This window comes from Dipodomys spectabilis, unplaced genomic scaffold (genome assembly GCF_019054845.1).
Source record: "Dipodomys spectabilis isolate Male_0828 unplaced genomic scaffold, ASM1905484v1 ptg000108l, whole genome shotgun sequence".
NCBI classification, from domain to species: Eukaryota; Metazoa; Chordata; class Mammalia; order Rodentia; family Heteromyidae; genus Dipodomys; species Dipodomys spectabilis.
In genome coordinates, this window is record NW_024870785.1 from 7049005 (window position 1) to 7074445 (window position 25441).

Genomic DNA, 25441 nt, shown 5'->3' on the forward strand with positions numbered 1-25441 from the left:
TACAATGACTTAAATCTTTGTGTGGGTCTATATGATCCTATCATGCAATCTATCCTGGAAATTTATGTATTTCAGTTCTTGGAAATGTTCCTGAATGTCTTGATGTTTTTCTTGCTACCATTTTATGCTGGAATTTCTTTTATTTGTATGCTATAACTCTTCTTATGGTTTTCTCTTCCATGTTCCTTTTATCAGTCCTGGGCTTGAACTCAGGACCTTAGCACTCACTGTCCCTGATCTTTTTGCTCAAGGCTAATGCTCTAGCATTTGAGCCACAGCTCTACTTCCAACTTTTTGTGTAGTTAATTGGAGATGAAGGCTTTACAGACTTTTCTGCCTGGGCTGGCTTCAAACCTCAGTTCTCAGATCTCAGCCTCCTAAGTAGTTATGATTATAGGCATGAGCCACCATTGCCTGGCTGGTCTAGAGAGAATGTATTAAAACATGTTTGGACTTTTACTATCCCATGATAGGATTTGATTTACATCTGCAAAGTTAGCATTCTAGAAGTTGCTGAATCTCCACCTAGGTATTAATTAAACTGCCACTATTCCGTGCCATTCTTACAAACAATGGTTAACTGGGTCAAATGCTTTTGCTTTCTAAAACTAGCATTCTGCTAAAGGAGCTAAGCATAAATAATTCCTAGAATCACCCCCAAAGTTCAAAGAATTATATACACAGAAGTTTCGAAGAATAAACATGTAGGTATAGTGACTAATATCTGATTTGATAGTCACATTATGGAAGGTAATCTAGTCTGATATTCAAAGTCTACTGAGTTAAATGCTAATCACTCCTAAGAATGCCTTTGCAGCAACCTCTAGACTGGTTTTTGATCCAACAGCTACACCTGATAGTCTAGCCAAGTCGATGCATAAAATCAATCATGAAAGTAGGAATGTTTCCCTGCTGCTTCGGGCTGAAGCAGAAAACAGCTCTGAAACTCAGAGACAATCAGGAGAACTAGGAAGAATCAGGTAAGACTTCCTTAAGAGTAGTAGATGGCAGTCTTAACACTGTCAAAACCTTAACAGAAGAAACAGGGCTTTAATATTGACCCTGCTGCTAAACATTCCCAGAACTGTGACCTATTGGCCCTCGGAAACCAAGTTTGAGAAGAGTTCAGAATGAATTTAAAGTTTGTCCTTACAATATAGATAAAATGAAGTAGGCAGCCTAATACTAGACTAAGCAATGATCACTAATATTTCAAAATCAGTATGTGGTATCATTCATTATACTTATGTGTTTATTCTTTGATTCATGTATTAATCCAATTCTAGGCTAGAGGTTTTCTAGACTACCCAGAAATTTTGACTTGAAGGTAGGTAGCAGATAATGTTGCTTAGTTCCATTTTGTCCCTTTCTTACTAGTGTATAGCCAGTGCCCTACCACACAGAACTCTGAGGCAAAAGAAGTATCAGCGATACTAATCCTACCCACATTTAAGATTCTGACATTTTGTTCATGAATTTCTTTTTCAGTGGTAGGATTTAAATCCCAGGTATTGAATATGCTAGGCAAGTGTTCTTCCACTGAGCTATGCCCCCAGATAGCAATTTTTAATTTTCATAAATACTGTACAATGTAATTATCCATGTTACTGGAATGTTTTGGGGATCCTCAAATTCTGTAGCAGAGCTGAGAATGTGGATTAATGGTAGAGTGCTTGCCTTGCATTCCTGAGGCCCTGGGTTTGATTCCTTGGTACCACATAAGCAGAAAAAGCCAGAAGTAGCACTGAGGCTCAAGTGGTAGAGTGCTAGTCTTGAGCAAAAGAAGCTCAAGGAAAGTGCCCAGACCCTGAGTTCAAGCCCCAGGACTGGTAAACAAACAAACAAACAAACAACATAAATTCTATGGCCATGGTACTTCATTGACATCTCTATTCCTAGCCTTGGTATCTGCCTCATGAGTTTTATATCCTGTGGAGTCTAAACAGGCAAGCACGATTGTGGGTCAACCAAGCTTCCTATAAAATCCCATCAGGAGTTGGGGAGCACTATCTACATTTTCTCCTTTATGATGCCATTTTTAACCAACTATTATAAGACTTTAATATGATTAGAGGCTGAAACAGATTAAAAATACACATTTTGCTTTCTTCCTGAAGCTGCCCTGAAAAGATAGTAGAAGAATAAAAAGACAAAAGTTCACAAGACTAAGAAAAGGGAAGAGAATTAAAAATGAGACACACCTGCAAACTTTTGGATAACAGCTGATAGAAGAAGGAATCTGATGGAGAGAACACAGTAAGGGAAGAAAGTCCTACTGCCTACACAGAGTAAGAAATGCGACAATTCATTCTATGGCATCCCAAGGAAAATGTTTTGTGCTCATTGCCAGTCACGGACAGGTAACGCACTATGTTTACATGTTGAACTCTCCAATGTGTTACCATCAACATGCCAAATAGGACCTAGATCAAGCTCAACTAGAAAAAAAATTTATATCAACGGAGTTTGAACTCAGACCTCCTGCTTGCTAGCCAGGTACCCTGCTGCTGAGCCATCCCCCAAGTCCTTTCTGCTTTAATTTTTGGATAGGGTCTCTTGTTTTTGTCCAGGGCTTTCCTCAAACCACAATCTTCCTACTTACGTCTTCCACCTTGCTGGGACTACTACTATGCCCAGATTATTTGTTGAGATGGTGTCTCACAAACTTGCCCAGTCTAGACTTGCACCATATTTTTCCTGATCACTGTCTTCTGATTAACTAGGATTACATGTGTGTGCCACCACCCAATCTACAAGATGTTCTAAAACACTAACATTATGATTATCCCCAAACTAAAGGTCAAACTAAAAGTACCAGAACGGGAATGTGACTTAGTGGTAGAGTACTTGCCTAGCATGCATGAAGTCCTGGGTTCGATTCCTCAGTACCACATAAACAGAAAAAGCCAGAAGTGATGCAGTGGCTCAAGTGGTAGAGTGCTAGCCTTGAACAAAAAAAGTGCAGGGACAGTGCCCAGGCCCTGAGTCCAAGACCCAGTACTGGCAAAAAATAAAAATAAAAAAACCCTAAAAGTGCCATACCAAGATCATAAATCAGATAATTCAGTATGACTAATTAAAAAAAATTTGGAGCCTCACACAGTTTGAAAATTTGAAGGCCTACGTGAGTTAGAGCCACACTTGACATACTTTAGGCAAGTAGAACTAAGTGGCTGTTGCTTCCAACCTCTTACAGTAAATTAGGGGTTCAACACCTAGTGTATCCATTTGGCTTTGAAAGAAATTGTATCCTTCTTTTAGGATTACTGTTAGCCCAAATCCAATATACTCAGAAAAGGGCTGAGAGTATGGCTTGAGTGGCAGTGCACGTGTCTGGCAAGTAGAAGACTTTTGAGTTCGAACCCTAGTACCAACAAAAGAAGAAAAAAAAAAAGAGAAACTATTCAGAGAAGGCTACATTTGTTAGAGGAGCTGTAACAAAACTTAGAACTGCAAAAGGCTGTAGCCTGTTACCACAATGAGGAGATGAAGTTAGAAATGTTAGCCAGCTACACTCATGCCAACTGGAATTCCTGGCAAAAGTCCACAGCTACTGCTCAGTAGTGACCTCTGGATCTTTGAACTAAAAAAGTGCCAAACATTTCTCTCAATTACACAGCTCTGCTATTGGATGTTTATGAGATAGTCCCCATAACCCCAGGACATGACTATAGTGGGTGGTATCAGAAAAATGTTTAATGTGGAGGGCAATCCCCAAAGAAACTCAGTTCTAAAGTATAAATGTTACATACAGGAGCATATTACTTGGAATTTCCCTGGGAGAAGTTCATTGTATTAATAAACAAGTCGATCCTTTGATCCTTTGAGTATGGATCCTCTCCAGGGTGATTTACCTGCTATAGTTGTTGATGGCCCCTCATTTCCACCAATTCCCCAAGGATGCTTTTAATCAGCTCAGAAATATGAGAAAGTTCCTGCTAGATTTTTTTTTCTTTTGAGATAGGGTCTTGCTATGCATCTTAGGTTGACCTCAAATTCTTCACCTTCCTAGTTCTGAAATTACAGGCATGTAATGGATGATATGACTATCTCTTTGAATCCAACTGGTTAGTACAAATGTATGGATCCTATATGTACATTTTTTTTTGTCAATGGGGCTTGGACTCAGGGCCTGGGTGCTATCCCTGAGCCTCTTTGTGCTCAAGGATAGAGTTCTAGCACTTGAGCCACAGTGCTAGTTCTGATTTTTGAGTTGTTACTGGAGATAAGAGTCTCATGAGGATTTTGGCTTTGAACCATGATCCTCAGAACTCAGCCTCCTGAGTAGCTAGGATTACAAGCATGAGCCACTGTCACTTGGCTATACATTTTTTATTATAGGATTTTATAAGAAAGTGGTCACTCTCAAATGAAAAGAGATCATGTTATCATTTTTAAAAAGGTCTGACCTGTGGATAAGGGATTGCTTTGGCCAGGCACTGGTGGTTCACACCTGTAATCCTATCGCAGTTCAAAGCCAGCCCAGGCAGGAAAGTCCGTGAGACTCTCTCTCTCTCTTTTTTTTTTTTGGTCAGTTGTGGGGCTTGAACTCTATGCCTGGGTGCTGTCCGTGTGCTTTTCAGCTCAAGGCGAGTGCTCTACCGCTTGAGCCACAGCACCACTTCTGGTTTTCTAGAGGTTTATTGGAGATAAGAGTCTCATGGACTTTCCTGCCCAGGCTGCCTTTGAACTGCGATCCTCAGATCTCAACCACCTGTGCCCGGCTTCAGGAGACTCTTAACTCCAATAAACCACTAGAAAACCGGAAGTGATGCTGTGGTTCAAACCTGTGAATCCTCAAAGTACACACTTTATGCAGAGTTCTCATGAGTAAAGCTCTCAATAACTCCAGAACTTAGATTTATTTCACTTTTCTGAGATCCAGGATTAGTCTCAGATAGATATTCAGTTATTTTTTAAGTTTTAATAAACTAAAGTCTGACTTTGTTAAATAAACATTTCTTTCCTTTTTTTTTTTTTTTTTCTGCCAGTCCTGGGGCTTGGACGCAGGGCCTAGACACTGTCCCTGAGCTTCTTTTGCTCAAGGCTAGCACTCTACCACTTGAGCTACGCATCACTTCTGGCTTTTTCTGTTTATGTGGTACCAAGGAATCGAACCCAGGCCTTCATGAATGCTAGGCAAGCACTCTTCCACTAAGCCACATTCCCAGCCCTAAACAAACATTTCTGAATACAAATGTTAGTTCCAAATTTGGGATGAATATTCTTGATTATTTCAGAGAATTAGAATTCTGTCATAAGAGCTACATTCTGCAATTTACTTATACTAGAATAATTAGACTGATGTCAAGGAACTGTAATAAAATCCAATCTGAAGCACAAAAGTTTATTAGAATAAAAATACATGTATAGTATCCAACATTAAAATTACTTCACATTGCATATAGGTTTTTTTTTTTTACCACCATTAGCTTTAAAAAATGCTTTTAAATCTATGCTTTAAATAATTTGCACATATGTAAACAGATCTTAGATTGCTAAAGATGCAATGTACCTATTAGATATTGAGCATTAAAATTCAGGGGTGGGAATTGATAGCTATCTCCTAGTATACTAAATAGTTGTGAAAAATTTTGGAAAGAGGAAAAGATCAAGATAAAAATACTTCACTTGAAATGAGGTAAGTTGTATGACATGGGTTTTTAGTAGCACATATCATAACTGCTGAGATGAGAATGTTAATATTCATGGAAAATCCACTTTAATGTTTGCATAGTCTAGGTTATTGTTTTAAAAACAAAAAATTAAGAACTTCCCAAATTCTTCTTCAGAAAAAGAGAGTTGTTTGGCTCTATTTAGGATCTGTACCTTTCCAAGTCTTTCTCTCATTTAGAAAAAAAAGAAGTCATACAAACATTCATGAGTCTATCAAAAAGGAAAAAAAGATTAAGATTAGGACCAACATTTCAAGCTGCCTTTTGGAAAGAAAATTTAAAAAAACAGAGGTAGATGGTTAAATATTAGTGGCCAAGTTATTCAAGTGACTAATTTTTGTCTTGGTACACATTCGCCCAATTTTTATACTTGAAGACAAGTAGTAACTAACTTTAGAAGAAAGGAAAATGTAGTAGAAGTTATTTTCCTTATGTCAAAGAAAAGTAATAAAAGTAAACCAGGCTTGAGACCCCTGTTAAGGATATGATTGTTTAAAGCACTACAATTCATGCAGTTTTTAAAGCGGGAGAATGAACCTTGCCCCTAAGCTTCTTCAGGTATTTCTGAGGCCATGTCTCAAGCCCCACCAGGCCTACTCAGTCAAAGTAGGACTGAAGGGCACCTCGGCGGCGGACATCGCAGGTCCAGCAATGGAAGCCTCCTCCCAGGGAATTGGCGTTACGAATGTTAACCTTAATGGTACTGATGCCTGGATAGAAAGAGAGACAAGATCAGTTAGGGAGACTAACATACAGTTTCTCTCCCAAAGAGAATAAGCCTGAAGATTTGATGGAATCCTGTAGTTAGCCTGTAGTTCTAACCTTTCAAGATAGCTCAACCCAGTATGTTTAGCTTTCTTCTTCTTTTTTTCAACAGTTCCATTTTCATTTAATCTGTCTCACTGCTAATGTAAAATCTTCACATGAAAGTGAACAGAGACCCTAAAATTTTGTTCTACTGACTATTCACAAGCCAACAGACTAGATAAGTAGATTTGCCTACCACACATTAAAAAATAATCAAGCACTAAAATTTCAAGATACTTGTTTTAAATGGCACTGTGGCTCAAGTGGTAGAGTGCTAGCTTTGAGCTGAAAAGCACCCAGGCCTAGAATTCAAGACCCACGACCAAAAAAAAAAAAAAAAAATTATAATCCTAAGATCTTGTTTTACAATTAGATTTTGTCAGAGTATTTCTACTTTTATCCTGTTAATTTAGTAGGGAAAGTATAATTTAGCCAACTTGAACATTGGCTTTACATAGTAACATCTAAGGAGATTTTTATCTGATACAGATTAACTTTGCCAGGACATCTTAAGGAAACAATGGACCAAAATCGGTAGTTTAGTATCAAAGCTGGTTACATGTATCAAAGCTAGTTGGAGAACTAGTTTAATCTGGTACCATTTATAACAATAAGTCTAGAATGTACAGGTCTATTTAACTAGCAGTACTTAGGGAAAGAGTCAATTGTATTAGTTACAGTAGTACTTTAAAAAGATGATGTCTGTCTGCATTGTTCTGTCTAGTTGTACTCTCATAAGCCTTTTAATACATGCATTTACTTTTACGTCTTAATAATTTCTTATTTGAGGAAGGACTCACCAATGTATATGCAAAGAAATAATTCCATAGATGGACCAGGCAACTAGTAGTCATAGAAAACTGATAAACTTATCACTAAGGGAGAATTCCAGTGGCTTCAGATATAGATCCAACTTTTCTTTTGTGCCAGGCCTGGGGCTTAAACTCAGGGCCTGGGTACTGTCCCTGAGCTTTTGTGATCAAGGATAGCTCTCTACCACTTCAGCCAGAACTTCACTTCCAGCTTAATTGGTGCTTAATTGGAGATGAAAGTCTCACAGAGTTTCCTGCCCAGTCTAGCTTTGAACCAGGATCTTCAGATCTCAGCCTGATGAGTAGCTAGGATTATAGGTGTGAGCCGTCAGTGCCTGACAAGCTTCAACTTCTTCTTTTTTACAATTTGTTATTATAAAGGTGATGTGAAGAGGGATTACAGTTACATAAGTCAGATAATGAGTACTTTTTTTTTTGTTGATAGGTTGTGGGGCTTGAACTCTGGGTCTGGATGCTGTCCCTGAGCTCTTTAGCTCAAGGCTAGTGCTCTACCACTTGAGCCACAGCCCCACTTCGGTGGTGGTCAATTGGAAATAAGAGTCTCACAGACTTTCCTGCCTGGGCTGGTTTTAAACTGCAGTCCTCAGATCTCAGCCTCCTGAGTAGCTAGGATTCCAGGCATGAGCCACCAGCACCTGGCCATGAGTACGTTGCTTTTTGGACAGTGTCACCCCTTCCCTTGCTTTTTCCCAGATTTTCCCTCCCATCTCCACCCATGACATGTACGGTTCATTTTCATTATAGTGTCTAGTGAATACCACTGCTGTTGTCCCTCCAAGCTCCAACTTCTTATTGAAAACAATGTCAAAATACTAGCCACTTACAAAGTATTAGTTAAGTACCTCTAAGCGGAATAGAAATTAAATTTGATAAACCATACATGTGACTTTCAATTTCAATTTCTCCGATCTTATTCAACACTCACATTTGACAAAAGCTCCATTTATTCTACATACCCAGCTTCTCAAACATCTTTTGGATTGGGACTTCATTGGCATCCACCATAACACGTTTTTCATCTAACATTAAGACATTCATGGAAAGCCATTTGGATGACATCCAGAGTGGGTGATCTGAAAATAGCAACAACTGTTCAAACATGTCCGATGCCAATTTTGCTTAGAGCCAATAATTTATAGGTGAAAGATATTAAAGTTTAATTCTTTCCCTGGTGCACTTCCTTTGTGAAAAACTTTATTTATTTATTCATTTATCAACCCTGTGTAGCCTAGGATCTTTTATTCATTTATTTATCAACTCTTTGTCACCTAGGCTGGATGTGAACTCTTATCCTCCTGCCTCAGCCAATAAAGTGCTGGGATTATAGACCACACCCATTTTTCCTTCCTTCCTTCCTCCATCCTTCTCTTCCTCCCTCCATCCTTCTCTTCCTCCCTCCATCCCTTTCTTCCTTCCTTCTTTTCCTTCCTTCTTTTCTTTTCTTTTTTTTGTACTGGAGATTAGACCTTAGGACTTGAGCATGTTAGACAAGTGCTCTATTGCTGGGTTACATTCCCAACCCTGAAAAGTTATTTTAATCTTAAAACTATTTTTTGGTAAATGTTAGGAATCAATCCACACTCATGGCACAATTTGAGTTCATCCTATTTTCTTTGAAAAAGACCCTATATTGCTTTATGTGATGTTGCTTCATTCTGTCTTCTCACTTTTATTTTTTATTTTTCTATTTTTTTGGGTCCGGTCGTGGGGCCTGAACTCTGGGCCTGGGCGCTGTCCCTCAGCTCTTCAGCTCAAGGCTAGCGCTCTACCACTTGAGCCACAGCGCCACTTCGGGCTTTTTTTTTTTCTGCTTATGTGGTGCTGAAGAATCGAACCCAGGGCCTCAAGCATGCAAGGCGAGTGCTCTACCACTGAGCCACCTTTCCAGCCCTCACTTCTATTTTCTATGGCAGGAAACGTTGCAAACACAAGACCCAGCCTTATTCTCATATTCACAGCCACCACTTTACTACATTTTAGGAAAATATAGTCTCTAAATTATTTCTCTCTCCCTTTCCCTCACTCTCATTATATATATATGTATTTAATTTTTAAAATTAAAAAAAAATTTTGTTGGTCAAGGAGCTTGAACTCTGGGCCTGGGCACTCTCTCTGAGCTCTTCAGCTCAAGGCTAGCGCTCTACCACTTAAACCACGTGCCACTTTCAGTTTTCTAATGGTTAATTGGAGATAAGAATCTCACAGACGGGCTGGGAAGGTGGCTCAGTGGTAGAGCGCTTGCCTTGCATGCATGAGGCCCTGGGTTCGATTCCTCAGCACCACATAAGCAAAAAAGAAAAAAGCCGGAAGTGGCGCTGTGACTCAAGTGGTAGAGCGCTAGCCTTGAGCTGAAAAGCTGAGGGACAGCGCCCAGGCCCAGAGTTCAGGCCCCACGACCAGACCCAAAAAAAAAAAAAAAAAAGAGTCTCACAGACTTTCCTGGCTTTGAACCATGATCCTCAGATCTCAGCCTCCTAAGTAGCTAGGATTACAGGTGTGAGCCACTGGCACCCAGCTAAATTCTCCATATTGCTAAAATTTGGGCAGCTCTATATAGATGAAGGATCCTTGGTCACTGAAGTATTTACTTTGTTATAGTATAAATATAAGCAGATTGCCTAGCTACTCAAGAGGCTGAGATCTGAGGAACTCAGTTCAAAGGCAGCCCAGGCAGGAAACTCCATGAGACCATCTCCAATAAACCATTCAGAAAACCAGAAGTGGCACTGTAACTCAAGTGGTAGAGCACTCGCCTTGAGCTGAAGAATTGAGGGATAGCACCCAGGCTCAGAGTTCAAGCCCCATGACCGACCGACAAACAAACAAACAAATAAATAAATATAAGCAGACATACCATCTGGGATGACTGGTATTGGTGGAGTAACTATGGTCCATCCAGCTTTCTTGAAAAGATCAATCTGCAAGACCAAAATAACCCCAAAAGGCTTAAATGTCTATTTCTTATTCTTAGTCTCTGATAGCCTTATTTCCCCTCTTTTCTTTTTCTTTTTTTTTTTTTTTTGGGTCCGGTCATGGGCCTGAACTCTGGGCCTGGGCACTGTCACTCAGCTCTTCAGCTCAAGGCTAGTGCTCTACCAATTGAGCCACAAAGCCACTTCCAGCTTTTTTCTTTTTGTTTATGTAGTGCTGAGGAATCGAACCCAGGGCCTCATGCATGCAAGGCAAGCGCTCTACCACTGAGCCACCTTCCCAGCCCTCTTTTTTTTTTTTAAAGACAGAATCTTATCATAATAGCCTAATTAACCTTGATTTCACAATTCTTCTCCCTTAGCCTCCTAGTAACTGGGATTACAGCTGTACATGGCCCTGCTCAGAATTCCTGTCATTAATAATACTTTTTGGTAAGGTATCATATCTCAACTGCCCACATAGGGAATTTGTTTAATTTGTAATTTGTTAAATATTTGGATGATTTTGTTCAAATATTAGTTTAAAATGTACAGAGAAACTCCATATTTAAATTACAAAGTGCAAGTAATATTAAAGCTTTTCTCTGGTTTCAAAGTTTTAAAATTCCAAACGTACTTTCCTTAAGAACACTTTTGTTAAAGAAAATGAAAATGTTTCTTAACTAATTATATGAAAACAAAAATATGACTACATCAAATCCATCAACTTCATAGTCAATCATTTGTGGCTGCAGAAGAAATATAAATGTTAGACATTTGTTTTCAAAGAACCATATTGTCATCAGTTAGCTATAAGTCAGCCATCTCAATGTCCATACCACATAACCCACTTGTATATTAATTAAATATGTTAAAATTTAGTGAATAATAAACTTGGCCACCAGATCTGGAAATAAGGGACAGAAATAAACTGTCACACCATGTAAAAGTCACACCAAGTAAAAACTGATATTGCAAATTATATACTCTTTTTTTCCCCTTGCCAATCCTAGGGATCCTCAGATCTCAGCCTCCTGAGTAGCTAGGATTACAGGCGTGAGCCACCAGTGCCCAGCTTAATCAACAGCATTATGGTCAGACATTATATCACTTATGGCATGTTTAAGATGTTCACTCAGAAATACACATTTCTGCTGGGTGCCAGTGGCTCACGCCTGTAATCCTAGCTACTCAGGAAGCTGAGATCTGAGGATCACAGTTCAAAGCCAGCCCAGGCAGGAAAGTCCGTGAGACTCTTATCTCCAATAAACCACTAGAAAACGGGAAGTGGCACTGTGGCTCAGGTGGTAGAGCGTTTGCCTTTAGCTGAAGAGCTGAGGGATAGCACCCAAGCCCTGAGTTCAAGCCCCAGGGCCAACAAATAAAAAATGAAAAAAAAATGCTGTTGATTAATGCTAAATTTGTCACTTGGAGCCTTGGAAGTATGTAAAGTTGCTAGACTCTATTGCTTTTTCAGTGTCCTAAGAGCTCTTACCTGGTGGCATGGTCGATCAGGGTTGGAAAGCACAAGACCAGGCCCGATGATGTTGAAGGTGGCATCAATATGCATTGGGTTGGGGTCCTTAAAGGAGACGATATGTACTCTGTAATCTGGAGCAAGATGCCTACGCATCCACTCAATGCCCAGGTAATTTGTAACCTGAAAATAAAAGGAAGACAATGTATTTTATAAAGATTTAGTTCTAGGTTTAGGAAACTAAAAATATATAGGATTGAAATATTTTAATATAAAAATAAAGGAAATAAAAATAATTTAGTGTGAAATTTCAGAGCCAGTCTTTATCAACCTGGCTTCTCTGTGCAAAAATATCTCTTCCAGCTCGAATGAAGTCAGCAGCATCAAAGCATGGCTCAAACTCAGTCGTCACAAATTTTCCCTGAGCAGCCAATTTGTGTCTGTCTTCCACAGAATGGATAGGATAATCCTAATTGGAAGAAGAATGAACACACATAATACATTAGTTTCATGAGACATTTGTTAACAGGATATACATTTAAAAAAAAAGATTAGCTCTGTATCATCATTTCCCCAAATACCTATACAGTTCTAGACTAAAGCTTGCATAGGAGAAAGGTTTTGATAAATCAAAACAACAAACAATTACCACCACCACCACAACAAAAAAAAAACTAGGCATTACAGAAATCTTCTGATACACCAGGCGCTGGTGGCTCACACCTATAATCCTAGCTATTCAGGAGGCTGAGATCTGAAGATTACAGTTCAAAGCCAGCCCAGGCAGGAAAAGTCTGTGAGACTCTTCTCTGCAGCAAACTACTCAGAAAACTGGAAGTGGCGCTGTGGCTCAAGTGGTAGAGTGCTTGCCTTGAGCTGAAGAGCTGAGGGACAGTGCCCAGGCCCAGAGTTCAAGCCCCTGACCAAAAAAAAAAAAGAAAAGAAAAGAAATCTTCTGATACTTAGAAACAAGTGGTACAGGGTAGTAATTGACTCTGACTCTGAAAATATTTTATATCTTTTTTTTTTGGTCAGTCGTGGGGCTTGAACTCTGGGCCTGGGCACTCTCCCTGTACTCTTCAGCTCAAGGCAAGCTCTCTACCGCTTGAGCCACAGCTCCACTTCCAACTCTGAAAATATTTTATGACCCATGCATACATCCATGTAACTATCTATAATACTGAGAGCCAACCAGATGACGTAATTCTGTTCTTTTAGAAAAGGAATTTGGGCCGGGCGCTGGTGGCTCACGCCTGTAATCCTAGCTACTCAGGAGGCTGAGATCTGAGGATCGCGGTTCAAAGCCAGCCCGGGCAGGAGAGACCGTGAGACTCCTATCTCCAATAAACCACCAGAAAACCAGAAGTGGCGCTGTAGCTCAAGTGGTAGAGTGCTTGCCTTGAGCTGAAGAGCTGAGGGACAACGCCGAGGCCAAGAGTTCAAGACCCACGGCCGACAAAAAAAAAAAATAAGAAAAAAAGAAAAGGAATTTGGACCTAAGCCTAACTGATACCATAAATGAAATACCATGCTTCCTTGCTAAATTTGGATGTGGTAGAATTAATTCATTAATTCTGTCTTTAAACCCTTAGGAAAAAAAATTTGATTTAATTTTTTTCTATAAGTAATCAAATAGTAAATGATTTAATAAGGAACATAAAATCACCTATTTTGTCTGCAGGGGGGAATGGTTCCAGAACTCCTGACAGATACCAAAAACCATGGGTGTTCATATAAAATGATAGAGCATTTGCATATAATCTATTCATATCTTCCTTTAAATCATCTCTAGATTACTTATACTACCTAACAATGTAAATGCATGTAAAAGATAGGCTGCACTGTTGTTTAGGGAATAATGACAAGAAGAAAGTCTGTACGTGTTCAGTATAGACAGTATTTTTAAGATGTTTGTTTGAAGTTGGTTGAACCTACAGATGTTTGTAGATAAGGAGGGATAACTGTCTGGTTTTACTGTGAATCTGCCAGTAGGTCAGGTTCTTTTTCTAGTAGAGGACTTAAGCCTAGGGACTTTTCTGACTTCTACAAATAAAAGAGTACCCCAGGAGAACTTCTCCCTGTAATGAAATGATAACTCCTCTCTCTCTTAGGATTGTTCTAAAGAACAAAACATGATTGACAATGCAAAGAAATAGCTAAGCCCAGGATTCAGTACAAGGTAAGCAACAAATAAATGTTAGCTATAATTACTACTAACAGTTATCACAAGATCACTTACTCTTGTTTTCATTGTACCACAATCATTTTTTTTTTTTAAGTAGGTGATGCTCTCACTTTCTGGTATGTTCAATATTTAAACAGGATCAGAGAATTTCTTACTCTTGGTGGATTATTTAGAAAAGTTATTAACAAGCTAGCCTATATTTAGAGACTTAACCTGATCATAGAGCTCATCAGCCATTGTGGGTTTAGGAGCTGTTGTCCACTTGGCGCCACGATGGAAGTAGTCTTTGATAATTGACCTGTACGCACGGTATTCAAAGAAGCGTGCACGCCAAGCCATGGGAGCCTCAATAATCTCATTTCCCACAACCATCAGGATGTCTCGTGGCATCGCACTGTATAAACCTGTCAGACCAAAAGGAAAATTCCACAACCATGTCTGTACAACAGATTTCCAAAATAGAACAGTATGTATAATGTGTTCTAACTCTTTGGTAAAAATAATTACTAATATGTATATATATGTAGAATCATATGTATACACAATGGAGTTTTAGCGCACCCTAAAGAAGAATGAAATTATGTTGTTTGCAGGAAAATGGATGAAACTGGAGATCTTTGTGTTAAGTGAGCAGTCTTACAAAAACAAGTATTACATGTTTTCTCTCAAATGTGGAATTTAAGGGGAAAAGACATAAAAGGGGGATTTATTAGAGATATCGAAGGGGAAAAGGACATAGATATGCTGAATATGTTTGGAGACATTACACATATATGGACAAATCATAATGAAGCCCATTACTTTATTCAATTAATACTTTCTAATGAAGTTCTGTACAAGGGTGAGGAAGACAAGCAAAAGAGGAAAAGGGGGGAAAAAGGCAAAAAACTGGCTGTTCAAAGAGATCCTCAACCACAAGCTTGCTCCATTTGTAGGTTACTTTCTTGTATAAATGAAATTCTTCAAGACTACCAATATCACAAAATAAAGGATAATTCTGTAACTATAAGTTATAGAACTAAAGCACACGACTAGCTGTGTAACAGTGTTAGTTAAAAAGAAAATGGTGGGAGCTGAGAAGGTGGCTCAGTGGTAGAGTGCTTGCCTTGCATGCATGAGGCCCTGGGTTCAATTTCTCAGCACCACATAAGCAGAAAAAAAAAAGCTGGAAGTGGCGCTATGGCTCGGTGGTAGCGTGCTAGCCTTGAGCTGAAGAGCTGAGGGACAGCGCCCAGGCCCAGAGTTTAGGCCCCACGACTGGACCAAAAAAAAAAGAAAAGAAAATGGTAATGTTTATATTTCTTTAAATTTCTGTTCTTAAGGGAAACTAGATGGAATTCATTGCTGTTATGTAGAGAGATTATCATGATGTTATGAAAGACTGCTTCTTTCTACCAAAGTTACAATGAAGGCTTTCTGAGAGCTCTCTCCCTACATGTTTAAGAAAAAGTCAAGTCACTTACAGATTAGCTTTCTTTCTTTTCTTTTCTTTTTTTCTTGTCAGTCTGGGGCTTGAACTCAGGGTCTGGGTAGTGTCCCTGAGCCTCTTTGTGCTCAAGGCTAGTGCTCTACCACTTGAGCCACAGTGCCACTTCTAGCTTTTTCTGAGTAATTTATTGGAGATAAGAATCCCTGCTGGGGCTAGCTTTGAACCACAATCCTTAGATATCAGACTCCTGAGTAGCTAGGATTGCAGGAGTGTGCTACCCAGTGCTTGGCTACATTAGCTTTCTGGAAGCACTTACCTGTAGATTCAAAATCTGGAGTTTTATACTTCAGGGACCAGTCGATGGGGTCAGGTCTTTTCACTGTCACTCCTTCCATTTTTAAAATATTGCACATTTCTTCAATTTCAGCCACAGCCTTTCTCAAATGATCTTTGGGAAAAGAATGCCCTCCATACTTCTGATAAAATGGCCAGTACTTTTCATATGTGTTGGCCTAGAAACAGAAGAAAGTCAATGAAATAATTACAGAAGAAACAGACAACTTAAGGTAAGTTCATAGCTGGTGCAACTCTTTGTATAACATAATGGAATTGAGACTAGAACCATGTTTTGTTCATTGTTGATCCCTAGCAGCACACTCTGGCTCTCTAGACAAACATTCAATATGTGCTGAAAGAAGAACTCTAAATTATCTTAATATTTTGGGGCCTTTCTGATCCTTCTGTCTCAGATCTCATGCCCAACCACTAATAGCATGTCTGTCTCCAGACAGGCTTGGAATCCTCTTGGCCATGATTCACAGCTAAAACAGGACACAGGCACTCCTGTTAGAAAGTCTCAGTGGAATTCAGCATGAGAAAGAAAAAACCACACAACATAGAGAATAAAAATACCCTATACTAACTGGAAAAAAAAAACAGGCTATCAATGCACCCCAGAATTCTGTCTGGAAAACAGTGCCTCAAGATATTTTGTGACAAAGGAAAGTATATTGCCCCTGTTAAGATTAGAGACATAGTTTCTCTTAAAAACAAAACCTTTGCTTTTCTCAGAAACCCATTATTGACTTTCCTGTTCACTAGAGAGAGTTTGCACCTGGAAACATTCAAGTCAAGCTTTGTCCTTACTTTCCTGTCAATTCCCTGTAGTAGTACTCATACCACCTATACTTCTTTACTTTCCAGATTATATATGCTATCATGTCACTTCAGGCTCTTTGGTCATAGAAGAAAATGATCTGATGAGTGAATTCACAGTAATTTAGTAGCTGAAGAAAAACTTAGCTTGTGGAAAATTCTCGGAAGTTATATGCCAAAAAAAGGGAGGGGGATTAGTAAACTAAGGTTTACAGGCTAAATCTGGCTCAGTACCTTTTTGTGACTAGTTTCATGGGAACATAGGCATGCTCATTTGTTTCCACATTGCCTTATGGCTGCTTTTACATAGCAGTGGCAGAGCAGAGTTGAATATTTGCCACATAGATCCATGTTCCACAAACCTGAATCATCTGACCCCGTACAGAAAAACTTTGCTGACCCCTAGTTCAGAATCATTAACTCCTTTACTTACTTTTGAAGATCTATGGCAGACTCAGTTTCTGACCCACAAAAGATTTTATCAGTATTAAACATTCAAATATTTTAAAGGCTAGATCACTCTTTCAAAAGACAAAACGAAACAAATGAAGCACTCAAGTGTTCCAGCCCTGGCGATTTCTGCAGCAGCAACTAGAAAGGGAGGATAATAGTGACTTTATATTCCTTTTGGACACATCTTGGTAGTACTCATCCATTCACCACTTCCTCCTTCACATGCCAGGCACATCTCCTACAATCCGCTGAGGGACAAGAAGCCTTTGAAAACTGGACACTGAATTATAGCAGTCACACAGTTGTATTGTCTTACCAGGCTACTTCCAAAGTGTCCTGTGTTACTATTTGTATAAAGTTTGCCTTGGTATATGTTAAATAAACTTTCCTTGGAGAAAAAAAGCTATTTGAACAAGTGTGAGTTATAATTTGTCAAAGATTAGACAAAGTCCAAATGATCAGGGCAAATTATATTTTCCAAAAGATAATTAGAAATTGATTATACTTCCTTTATAACCTTGCTAAATGAGTTAGCAATCATTTACCAAGTATCTGCAAGATAATGAACACTTGTTGAGCATATGATGTTTTTATTAATATGTTGCAGCGATGTGATTGCATTCCTGGGAACTTTACAGTCCTCTAGAGCCTAAAATCCTTTATGTGGTTCACCAAATGAATTTTTATCTGTTTTTGCAAAGCTAATAAAAATCAATATAGAAACATTTCTTATTTATCTAGCAATTACTTTGTATTTTATTAACCCTTAAGTTTAATTTTTATAGAAAGATTGTTTATAATGGGCTTTATTATTTTTTAACAGATTAAAGCAAAACCAAAAGCAAGGATGTTTTAAAAATAAAAGGCCAGTTAGCTTTTAAAAATTGTGCTTCTGCCAGGCGCTGGTGGTTCATGCCTGTAAACAAGCTACTCAAGAGATCTGAGGATCGGGGTTCAAAGCCAGCCCAGGCAGGAAAGTCCATGAGACTCTTATCTCCAATTAACCACCAGAAAACTGGAAGTGGTGCTGTGGCTCAAGTGATAGAATGCTTGCCTTGATCTGAAGAGCTGAGGGACAGCACCAAGGCCTAGAGTTCAAGCCCCATGACCAAAAAAAAAAACAAAATAAAATAAAATTGTGCTCCCATAGCCAGGTGCTGGTGGCTCATGCCTGTAATCCTAGCTACTCAGGAAGCTGAGATCTGAGGATGTGGTTCAAAGCCAGCCCAGAGAAGTCCTTGTGAGACTCTTATCTCCAATAACCACTCAGAAAAAAACCGGAAGTGGCGCTGTGGCTCAAGTAGTCTAGCACTAGCCTTGAACACAAAAATCTGAATTTCTCTCATGCTCATATCTTCCAACAAATTGCCAGTGTTTCTATAGCCATTATACCCCAATATACTTTTTTATAAAAATGCAAATCCCGGGGCTTGAACTCAGGGCCTGGGTGCTATCCTTGAGCTTTTATGATCAAGGCTAGTGGTGAACATCACTTAAGCCACAACTTCATTTCTATTTTTTTGGTGGCTAATTGAAGGTAGGAGTCTCAGCCCCCTGAGTAGCTAAGATTACCTGCGTGAGCCACTGGCACCTGGCTCCCCAATGTTCCTTTATTAATGTAACTGACAAAATGGATCCATTAAGTTTTAGCTTTGTTCTTGCAAATACTCAACATACATGCTTTTTTTTTAACCTCCAAATTTAATCTTGTTAAGTACTTAGAAAGCCTCTGAATTTACCAAACTTCTCAGTTTCTTCACTTTACTGGGGCCTAGAAGTTTGTAAAATTTCTGTACAAGGTCAAATAGCTGGTAAATCTAGACTAGCTATCAGATTTTTATCAAATACCTAATTCAGTTCCCATCTCCTAACTTTAGCATGATGTACTACTTTTTTTTTTTTTTAATAGTCATGGGGCCTGCACTCTGGGCCTAGGTGCTGTCCCTGAGCTATTCAGCTCAAGTCTACCACTTGAGCCACAACACCGCTTCTGGCTTTTTCTGCTTATGTGGTGCTGAGGAATTGAACACAGGGCCTCCTGCATGCAAGGCAAGCACTCTACCACTGAGCCACCTTCCCAGCCCCTGATATTCTACTTTCTACAGGCCCATGAAGCTGCAAAGTCAAGTAATAAGTCAAGTGATAACTCAAAATACCATCTGAGAAATTTGATTTCTGAAGACCACATGGTATGAAAAAAGATCGATCATTTTAAAGATAAGTAACAATGATACACTGTTGCTTGAATTTTAACTTTAAAATCAGTCAGAATAGCTAGGAGATTAGTTGACTTCTTTAAAAAAACAACAACTCAAAACAAAACAAAAAAACAGTGGCTTGTTCTGTAATTCTAGCTATTTGGGAGACTGAGAATGGGAGGATTGTGGGTCAAGGCCAGACTGAGCAGAAAAGTTTGTGAGACCTCTTCTCAAGTCATAGCTCAGTACAGTGGTACATGCCTGTCATCCTAGTTTTGTGGGAGGCTGAGATAGAGGAAGATTGTGGTCCCAGTCCAGACCTGAGGCAGAAAAAGCAGGAAGGCTCCATCTCATTGGAAGAAGCTGGGTGAGGTATCACATGCTTGTCATGCTAGCTATGACATGCAATGTAACATGAGTGGATCACCACTCGAGTGCCCATCTGGGAAGGAAACAAGACCCTATCTCAAAAATCACCACTGTGGAAAAGGGCAGGAGGCATGGCTCAGCAGAATGCCCGCAGAACAAAATATGAGGTCTGAGTTCATACCCCAGTACTTCAAAAAAAAAAAAGCCTTTTTAAAAGATGGGATGGGCCCGGTGCCAGTGGCTCACGCCTGTAATCCTAGCTACTCAGAAGGCTGAGATCTGAGGATTGCAGTTCAAAGCCAACCTGGGCAGGAAAGTCCATGCAACTCTTATCTCCAATAAACCACCAGAAAACCAGCAGTGGTGCTGTGGCTCAAGTGGTAGAGTGCTTGCCTTGAGCTGAAGAGCTGAGGGACAGTGTCCAGGCCCAGAGTTCAAGCCCCATGACCGACAGAAGAAAAAAAAAGATGGGGATGGCAGTAAATTAATCTGTTCATCAAATTTCAAATATGAGACTCAAAGGTTGGTTTCAGAATAATTACTTATAAGTTTTCTATATTATCCTGTTGTCCAAGTCTTAAGAATCATTTTCTTCCAGATTTCCTTAACTATCCACACTTGGTCACTGCTCTATTCTTAGCTCTCCTTGCATTTGAACTGCCTTTCAGTTGGTTGCTTGTATCTATGTAGGCAACATATTTCTCAAAATAGATAGGAAGTTCTTTTTTTTTTTTTTTTTTTTTGGTGCCTGTCCTGGGGTCTTGAACTAGGCCTGGATGCTGTCCTTGAACTCCTCTTGCTCAGTGCTAGCACTCTACCACTTATGCCACAGCTTCATTTCTGGCATTTTGGTAGTTTATTGGAGATAGGAGTCTCACAGGCTTTCCTGTCCCAAGCTGGCTTCAAATTGCAATCCTCAATCTCAGCCTCCTGAGTAGCTAGGATTACAGGCATGAGCCACCATCATCTGGTAGTTCTTTGGTTTTGAAACCTATAGAATTGTGTTACACGGTAGACAATTCTTTGAATGATGGTAATAATGCTTCTACAGAACTTATATCCTCTGCATTCAAATGAAGTGCAGATACTCATAAAGAACATAAATATATTGATAATTCATTTGTAACCTATAAACAATGGGCTCTAGGCTTTGTCTTCAATATGGAAAGGTCCCTTATGTGACATACTGTATGAATAGAAGTCCATAGGAGTACTGGCCATTAGGATTGTATACTGGATACAGAATACTATACAGATAAAGAATACTAGAAATTCTTCTTCTTTTTAGAGGGAGATGTTAGTTGTTTTTAGGGAAGCTTTGGGAATGCTTTGGAACTAAGTAGGGCTAGGCTTAAACTATATATAAGGGGTTCAGGAAAACAGGTGGGAGAAACACATGAGAACGAAGGCATGGAGCTTGTTAGGGTTTCTTGGCTGCTTATATGTTTGTCTGACAAAGTCTGGTGAAAATCAGGCTGGAAATTTAGTAGAGAGAACAACTTAAACAGGAATGAGAAACTACTAACCTGCCATACTTATATATCTCTAATATCAATATTAAAATGTGGGTGGGGGAATGTTCCTGGAAAAATGAAGTTATAAGAGATAGCTTATGCAGAAACATGAATACCATGAGGACTTTATCCACATGAGGCCTTGGCAAAGCAGGGGGGGTGATGGGATCACAGTGAGTAACATGATCAAATTTGAGTTTGAAAACAGGGAATAAACTAACCTGATGAGTCGGGTAGGATCTCACAGAATCCAAGTGGGGTTTGAAGAGGGAAGGGATATATGTAGATAATGTCAAATACCACAGAGATAGTAAGTAAAATTAACCCCTGCTAAAGTGAGGGCAGTTTTCAGAGAGGGAAGGTGGTAGAAGCCAATACTCTAGAGGGAGGACAGGACCCGCCTCTAGACACATGTACACCCTTGCTTTACCTTCACCTCCACGGTGAATGGTGGTACACAGGCATTTTCGGCTCTGCCCACGATCACTTCCTCTAAGGGATCCCATTCGTTGTAGGAGGAGACAGGGCAGTCTTTGGGCAGAGGGTCAGTGGCCTTGTCGTCAGCTGCACAGGAATTCTGGGAGGAAGCTGGAGCTGCCTGGGTGCTCTGGAAAGTTCGCTGCACCCATCCTGTTAAGGTTCGTCCAAGCTTTGAAGGACAATAATGAAAAGATTACTGTGTAGCTCAGTCCCATCCATGGGAGTAAGAAGAAATGGATATGGGGCAAAATGGTACAAAACAAGACAAAACAAAAAACAATCAAGACCACAGTGTAATGCAAGTATTTCAAATCCTTTAGGGGATAGAAAACCAAGATGTTAATAGTGCATGGGTATAAAAGCATTACAGGTGATTTCTTTTTTACGTCCTCCTTTGTGTACAGTATTTCTTTTATCTCTTGGGCTAATCACTAAAACTTAAAGAAAAAAAAAAGCTTTGAAGGTTTTGTCCCTAGCTGCCACACTCCTCCATGAATATCTCAGCAGACTGGCTTCCAGTGACTCTTGAACTCTTCCACAGACCATGCTCTCTCCTTCCAGATAATTGTCCCAACACTCCCAGCCACCACCAGCTGGTGGAGAGAGCCTCCTTTCCCTTTCAGAATCTACAACCACCGTCCTTTCCCCTGCAGATAACAATGTGGAAACATATTCAGGGCCTTATCTTTCAGAATAATCAGCATTAAGCCATTTGTTCCCCCTCCATCCACTTCACATTCTTTGGCACTTGGGTTCTGAGGCTGACCAACTGTCAGCTGCACCTTATTACAGATGGCCCAGTTCCTTACCTAAAACAACGACTGACCCAGGCACCCATTTAAACTTAAAAACCCAAACCTCAAACCAAAACCGGGGCATGTAAGATCTACAGCAGAAAAGAGTTCTCCAACCACTGGTAACATTCCTACCCTCCTGCCACCCCCCAAAAATAACTGTTAAAAGAGGTCAGGAGGAGCCAGTGGCTCACGCCTGTAACCCTAGCTACTCAGGAGGCTGAGATCTGAGGATCACGGGGTTCGAAGCCAGCCCAAGGCAGGAAAGCCCTTGAGACCCTTATCTCCAATAAACCACCCCGCAAAGCGGGACGTGGTGCTGTGTGCGCTAGAACGCTCGCCTTGAACCCGGAGAGGCTCAGGGACAGCGCCCAGGCCCCTGAGTTCAAGCCCCAGGACCGACAAAAAGAAGTGGGGTGTGGGGGGGGCAGGAGAGTCACAGGGTGGAGACCAAAGCAGGAGGGAGGGCGACAGCTGTTCCACGACCAGTGGCTGGGGAGCCAAACCGCCGGGAGCTATTCCTGTCGGGGGGCCGGGGAGGGTGGAGGGTCAGCCGCCAAGTACCGACAGCCCGAGGGGGAGAGGGGGAGCGCCGGGCAGCGCGGGAAGTCTGGAGGAACTCACTCCACCTTGGGGGCCCCGGGCCCCAGCCACCCCCCCCCCCCCCGCCCCGGCCTGCTCCCCATCCATCCGCCCCGCCAGCTCCTCAACTCTTCACCCGGTGCAAATCACCGAGCCCCAGCAGCGCCTCCCCGCAGGGTCCCCGGTGGTTCCCCACCTCCCGGCCCAGGGGCAGGGGGCGGGAAGCTCGGAGCCCCGGGGGGGGGGGGGTGCGGGAGGTGCGGGGAGCTCCAAGTTCCTGGTAGCGAGGAGCGAAGGAAGCCTCCTGAGGCTGAGCTTCCTTGCGGGGGGGGGGGGGGGACCGGACAGGGACGCGTCCCGCACGCAGCTCTGGCTGGGTCTCCGCCAGGCCCGATCTGCGTGTGCGTGTGCGCGCGCGCGCGCGTGTGCGTGTGGCGGAGGCGATCACGCACCCGAGACCCGATGTAGTGCACCGCTTCGGCGCCGCGGCTCCCCCCGCGCAGGCACCGCACCCGCAGCATCGTCCCGGCCCGGCTGCTCCGCCAGCGGAACTGTCCCCGGTTCTCCCCGCGCTGCCTCGCTGCTGCTGCTGCTGCTGCTGCTGCTGCTGCTGCTGCTGCTGCTGCTGCTGCTGGGCCGGAGCGGAGCGCGACGCCGGGCCCGGCCCACCGCTTCCCTTATGTACCCTCGGTGGGGGGTGGGGGGGTGTCCCGCCCACCGGCAGGGCCCCGCCCCCCCGCGCCCCCGGGGCCCATTGGCTGTCAGGAACAGGTGTTGGGGCCCCAGGCTGGGTCACTGTCTCCCAGTCTCTGGCTGCACCCTGGGGTCTCCGGGGAGGAAGATGTGACATTGGACCAAGTACCGTTCGTGCCATCTGCTCACATCCTTCTAAATACACATTTGGGAACCTGCATGTGCCGAGAGCCAATGGAGCCTTAGGTTGAAATCCCCACGTTGCTGTGAATCCGCCCCTGGCCGCGGATGGACGGGTCTGCAGACCGGACGGTCTCACGATTAGATACAAGGGTTGAGACAGGAGGGGGCTAAGCCAGGCACTCGGTCGCCTGCTCCCCAGGGGCCGCGCGGGAACACTTGCCATGTCAAATGGCCTTTGGCTGTGAGCCTCTGAGGAGAAACCCAGAAAACAGAGACGCATGTGAGTCAGAAATAAGGCAGTCTACATGAAATTTCTGTTTCAACGTAATTAGGGTGCTTTTGTTAGAAAAGTAAGCCCTGGCCCTCCAGTCTTCGTGAATTCGGATTTGTAAAAGCAAAGTCAGAGAATTCGATCTAACAGGTTAGCTGCTGCTTTCCCTCCCTCTTCTCTCTCTCCCTCCCGCTCCTTTTCTCTTTCTTTTCTTCTCCCTCCCTTACTCCTTCCCTCCCTCTTTCTTCCTCTTTACTTTCTTTCTCTTCCTTCTCTTTTCTCTCCTCTCCTCTCCTCTTCTCTCTTCTTTGAGTCTGCTTCACCATTGAGCCTCCTGCCTCAGCCTCAAGTTCTGGGATTGTAGGCATGCAACCATCATAGAGTTTTTCATCTTTATACTTACATAAATGTGCAACTGTTCGTTTTCAGTGAGCTATATTTTAAATTCTGGTGTTTCCGACTTGTTTTCTCAGCATTCGTTAATGGAAGGCACCAGCCGAGCAGGATAGCATGATGAAAAGAGCTGTTAGAAATAACTGAGTCTTCTTGAGTTATTGCTGCCTTCTTATTTGCAAAGTGAGAAGGAGCAATTGCATTTAGTGTTCCTGGCACATGGAGTTGTCCAGGGACCAAAAAGAGAAATTGCACAATGCAGAACCTGGTATGGTGCTAAGAATTATATGAATCTGGGGCAATATGTTACTACTGTATAACAGGAAGGCCCCAAATGAAGGGAGCCAGTAAGTCTAGGTTCATACCTTTGCTGATACAAAGATGCTGTATATTTTGGAAGAGGATCCTTCGACCTTTCTAATGAAGGTTTCTATTTCTAGTGAAGGCTGTGGGAAATCTTTGAACTTTAGCAAAATTTAAAAAGTATCTATTTCCCAACAGCAAAATGCAGCCAGCTCGAGGGTCTGATTCTCATGGTATACTTAGGGTGGTTAGAGGCATGATCCTCAGCGAAGAAATTTTAAAAGATGGTAATTACTCAAAATACTTGACTTTGCCCTGGACCATTTTCTGTCTCAGATCCGAGGCCATCCATATGTTACCGATTAAAGACACTATTTCAGTTTAGCAGATGAAAGAAATAGGAGTGTGTGGTAAAAAATAAAGCTAGGGTATAATTAGGTTTTACACAAAGAAAAGGTCTTATTATAGGCATAGAGCCATACCCTTAATTCTTGGAATTCAGCAGGAAATGTGTGGACCTACCCAAACCAGTCCTACTGTTATGAAAGCAAATCAGAGCACCTTCCCAACCTTTTTTCCCTTCTCTTTCTCTGTTCTTCAAAATCACACTTGATTGTGTAATAATGGGCCACCTCTGAAAACATTTTATAGCAACCCTCAGTAGTGACCTGGTCTTCAGTTGCTACCTTCTTCAGAGGTGGAATAGAGTGCAAAACCTCTCCTCATCCCCTCTATTCC

At 41.5% G+C, this 25441-nt stretch overlaps 1 protein-coding gene across 1 annotated transcript; it reads right to left on the bottom strand.

Moving 5' to 3' along the window:
• Nucleotides 1–5326: 5326 nt before the first annotated feature.
• On the bottom strand, nucleotides 5327–23448 carry Gatm (glycine amidinotransferase). The gene is made up of 9 exons (XM_042687540.1): nucleotides 23313–23448; nucleotides 21435–21653; nucleotides 15632–15827; nucleotides 14100–14290; nucleotides 12033–12170; nucleotides 11720–11884; nucleotides 10170–10233; nucleotides 8272–8388; nucleotides 5327–6385 (listed from the first exon to the last, which is right to left on the bottom strand). Exons 1-9 carry the CDS (start codon nucleotides 23379–23381, stop codon nucleotides 6273–6275), a joined length of 1272 nt encoding a protein of 423 aa, XP_042543474.1. The 5' UTR covers nucleotides 23382–23448; the 3' UTR covers nucleotides 5327–6272.
• Nucleotides 23449–25441: the final 1993 nt, after the last annotated feature.

Excerpts from the sequence above, each read along its gene's own strand:
- Gatm (XM_042687540.1), bottom strand. The coding sequence starts at position 23,381 with ATGCTGCGGGTGCGGTGCCTGCGCGGGGGGAGCCGCGGCGCCGAAGCG. Across the intron at positions 21,654-23,312 it reads TGCACTACATCGGGTCTCGG|CTTGGACGAACCTTAACAGG; the intron begins GTGCGTGATCGC and ends TGTCCTTCAAAG. Across the intron at positions 8,389-10,169 it reads AATACCAGTCATCCCAGATG|ATCACCCACTCTGGATGTCA; the intron begins GTATGTCTGCTT and ends TGCTATTTTCAG.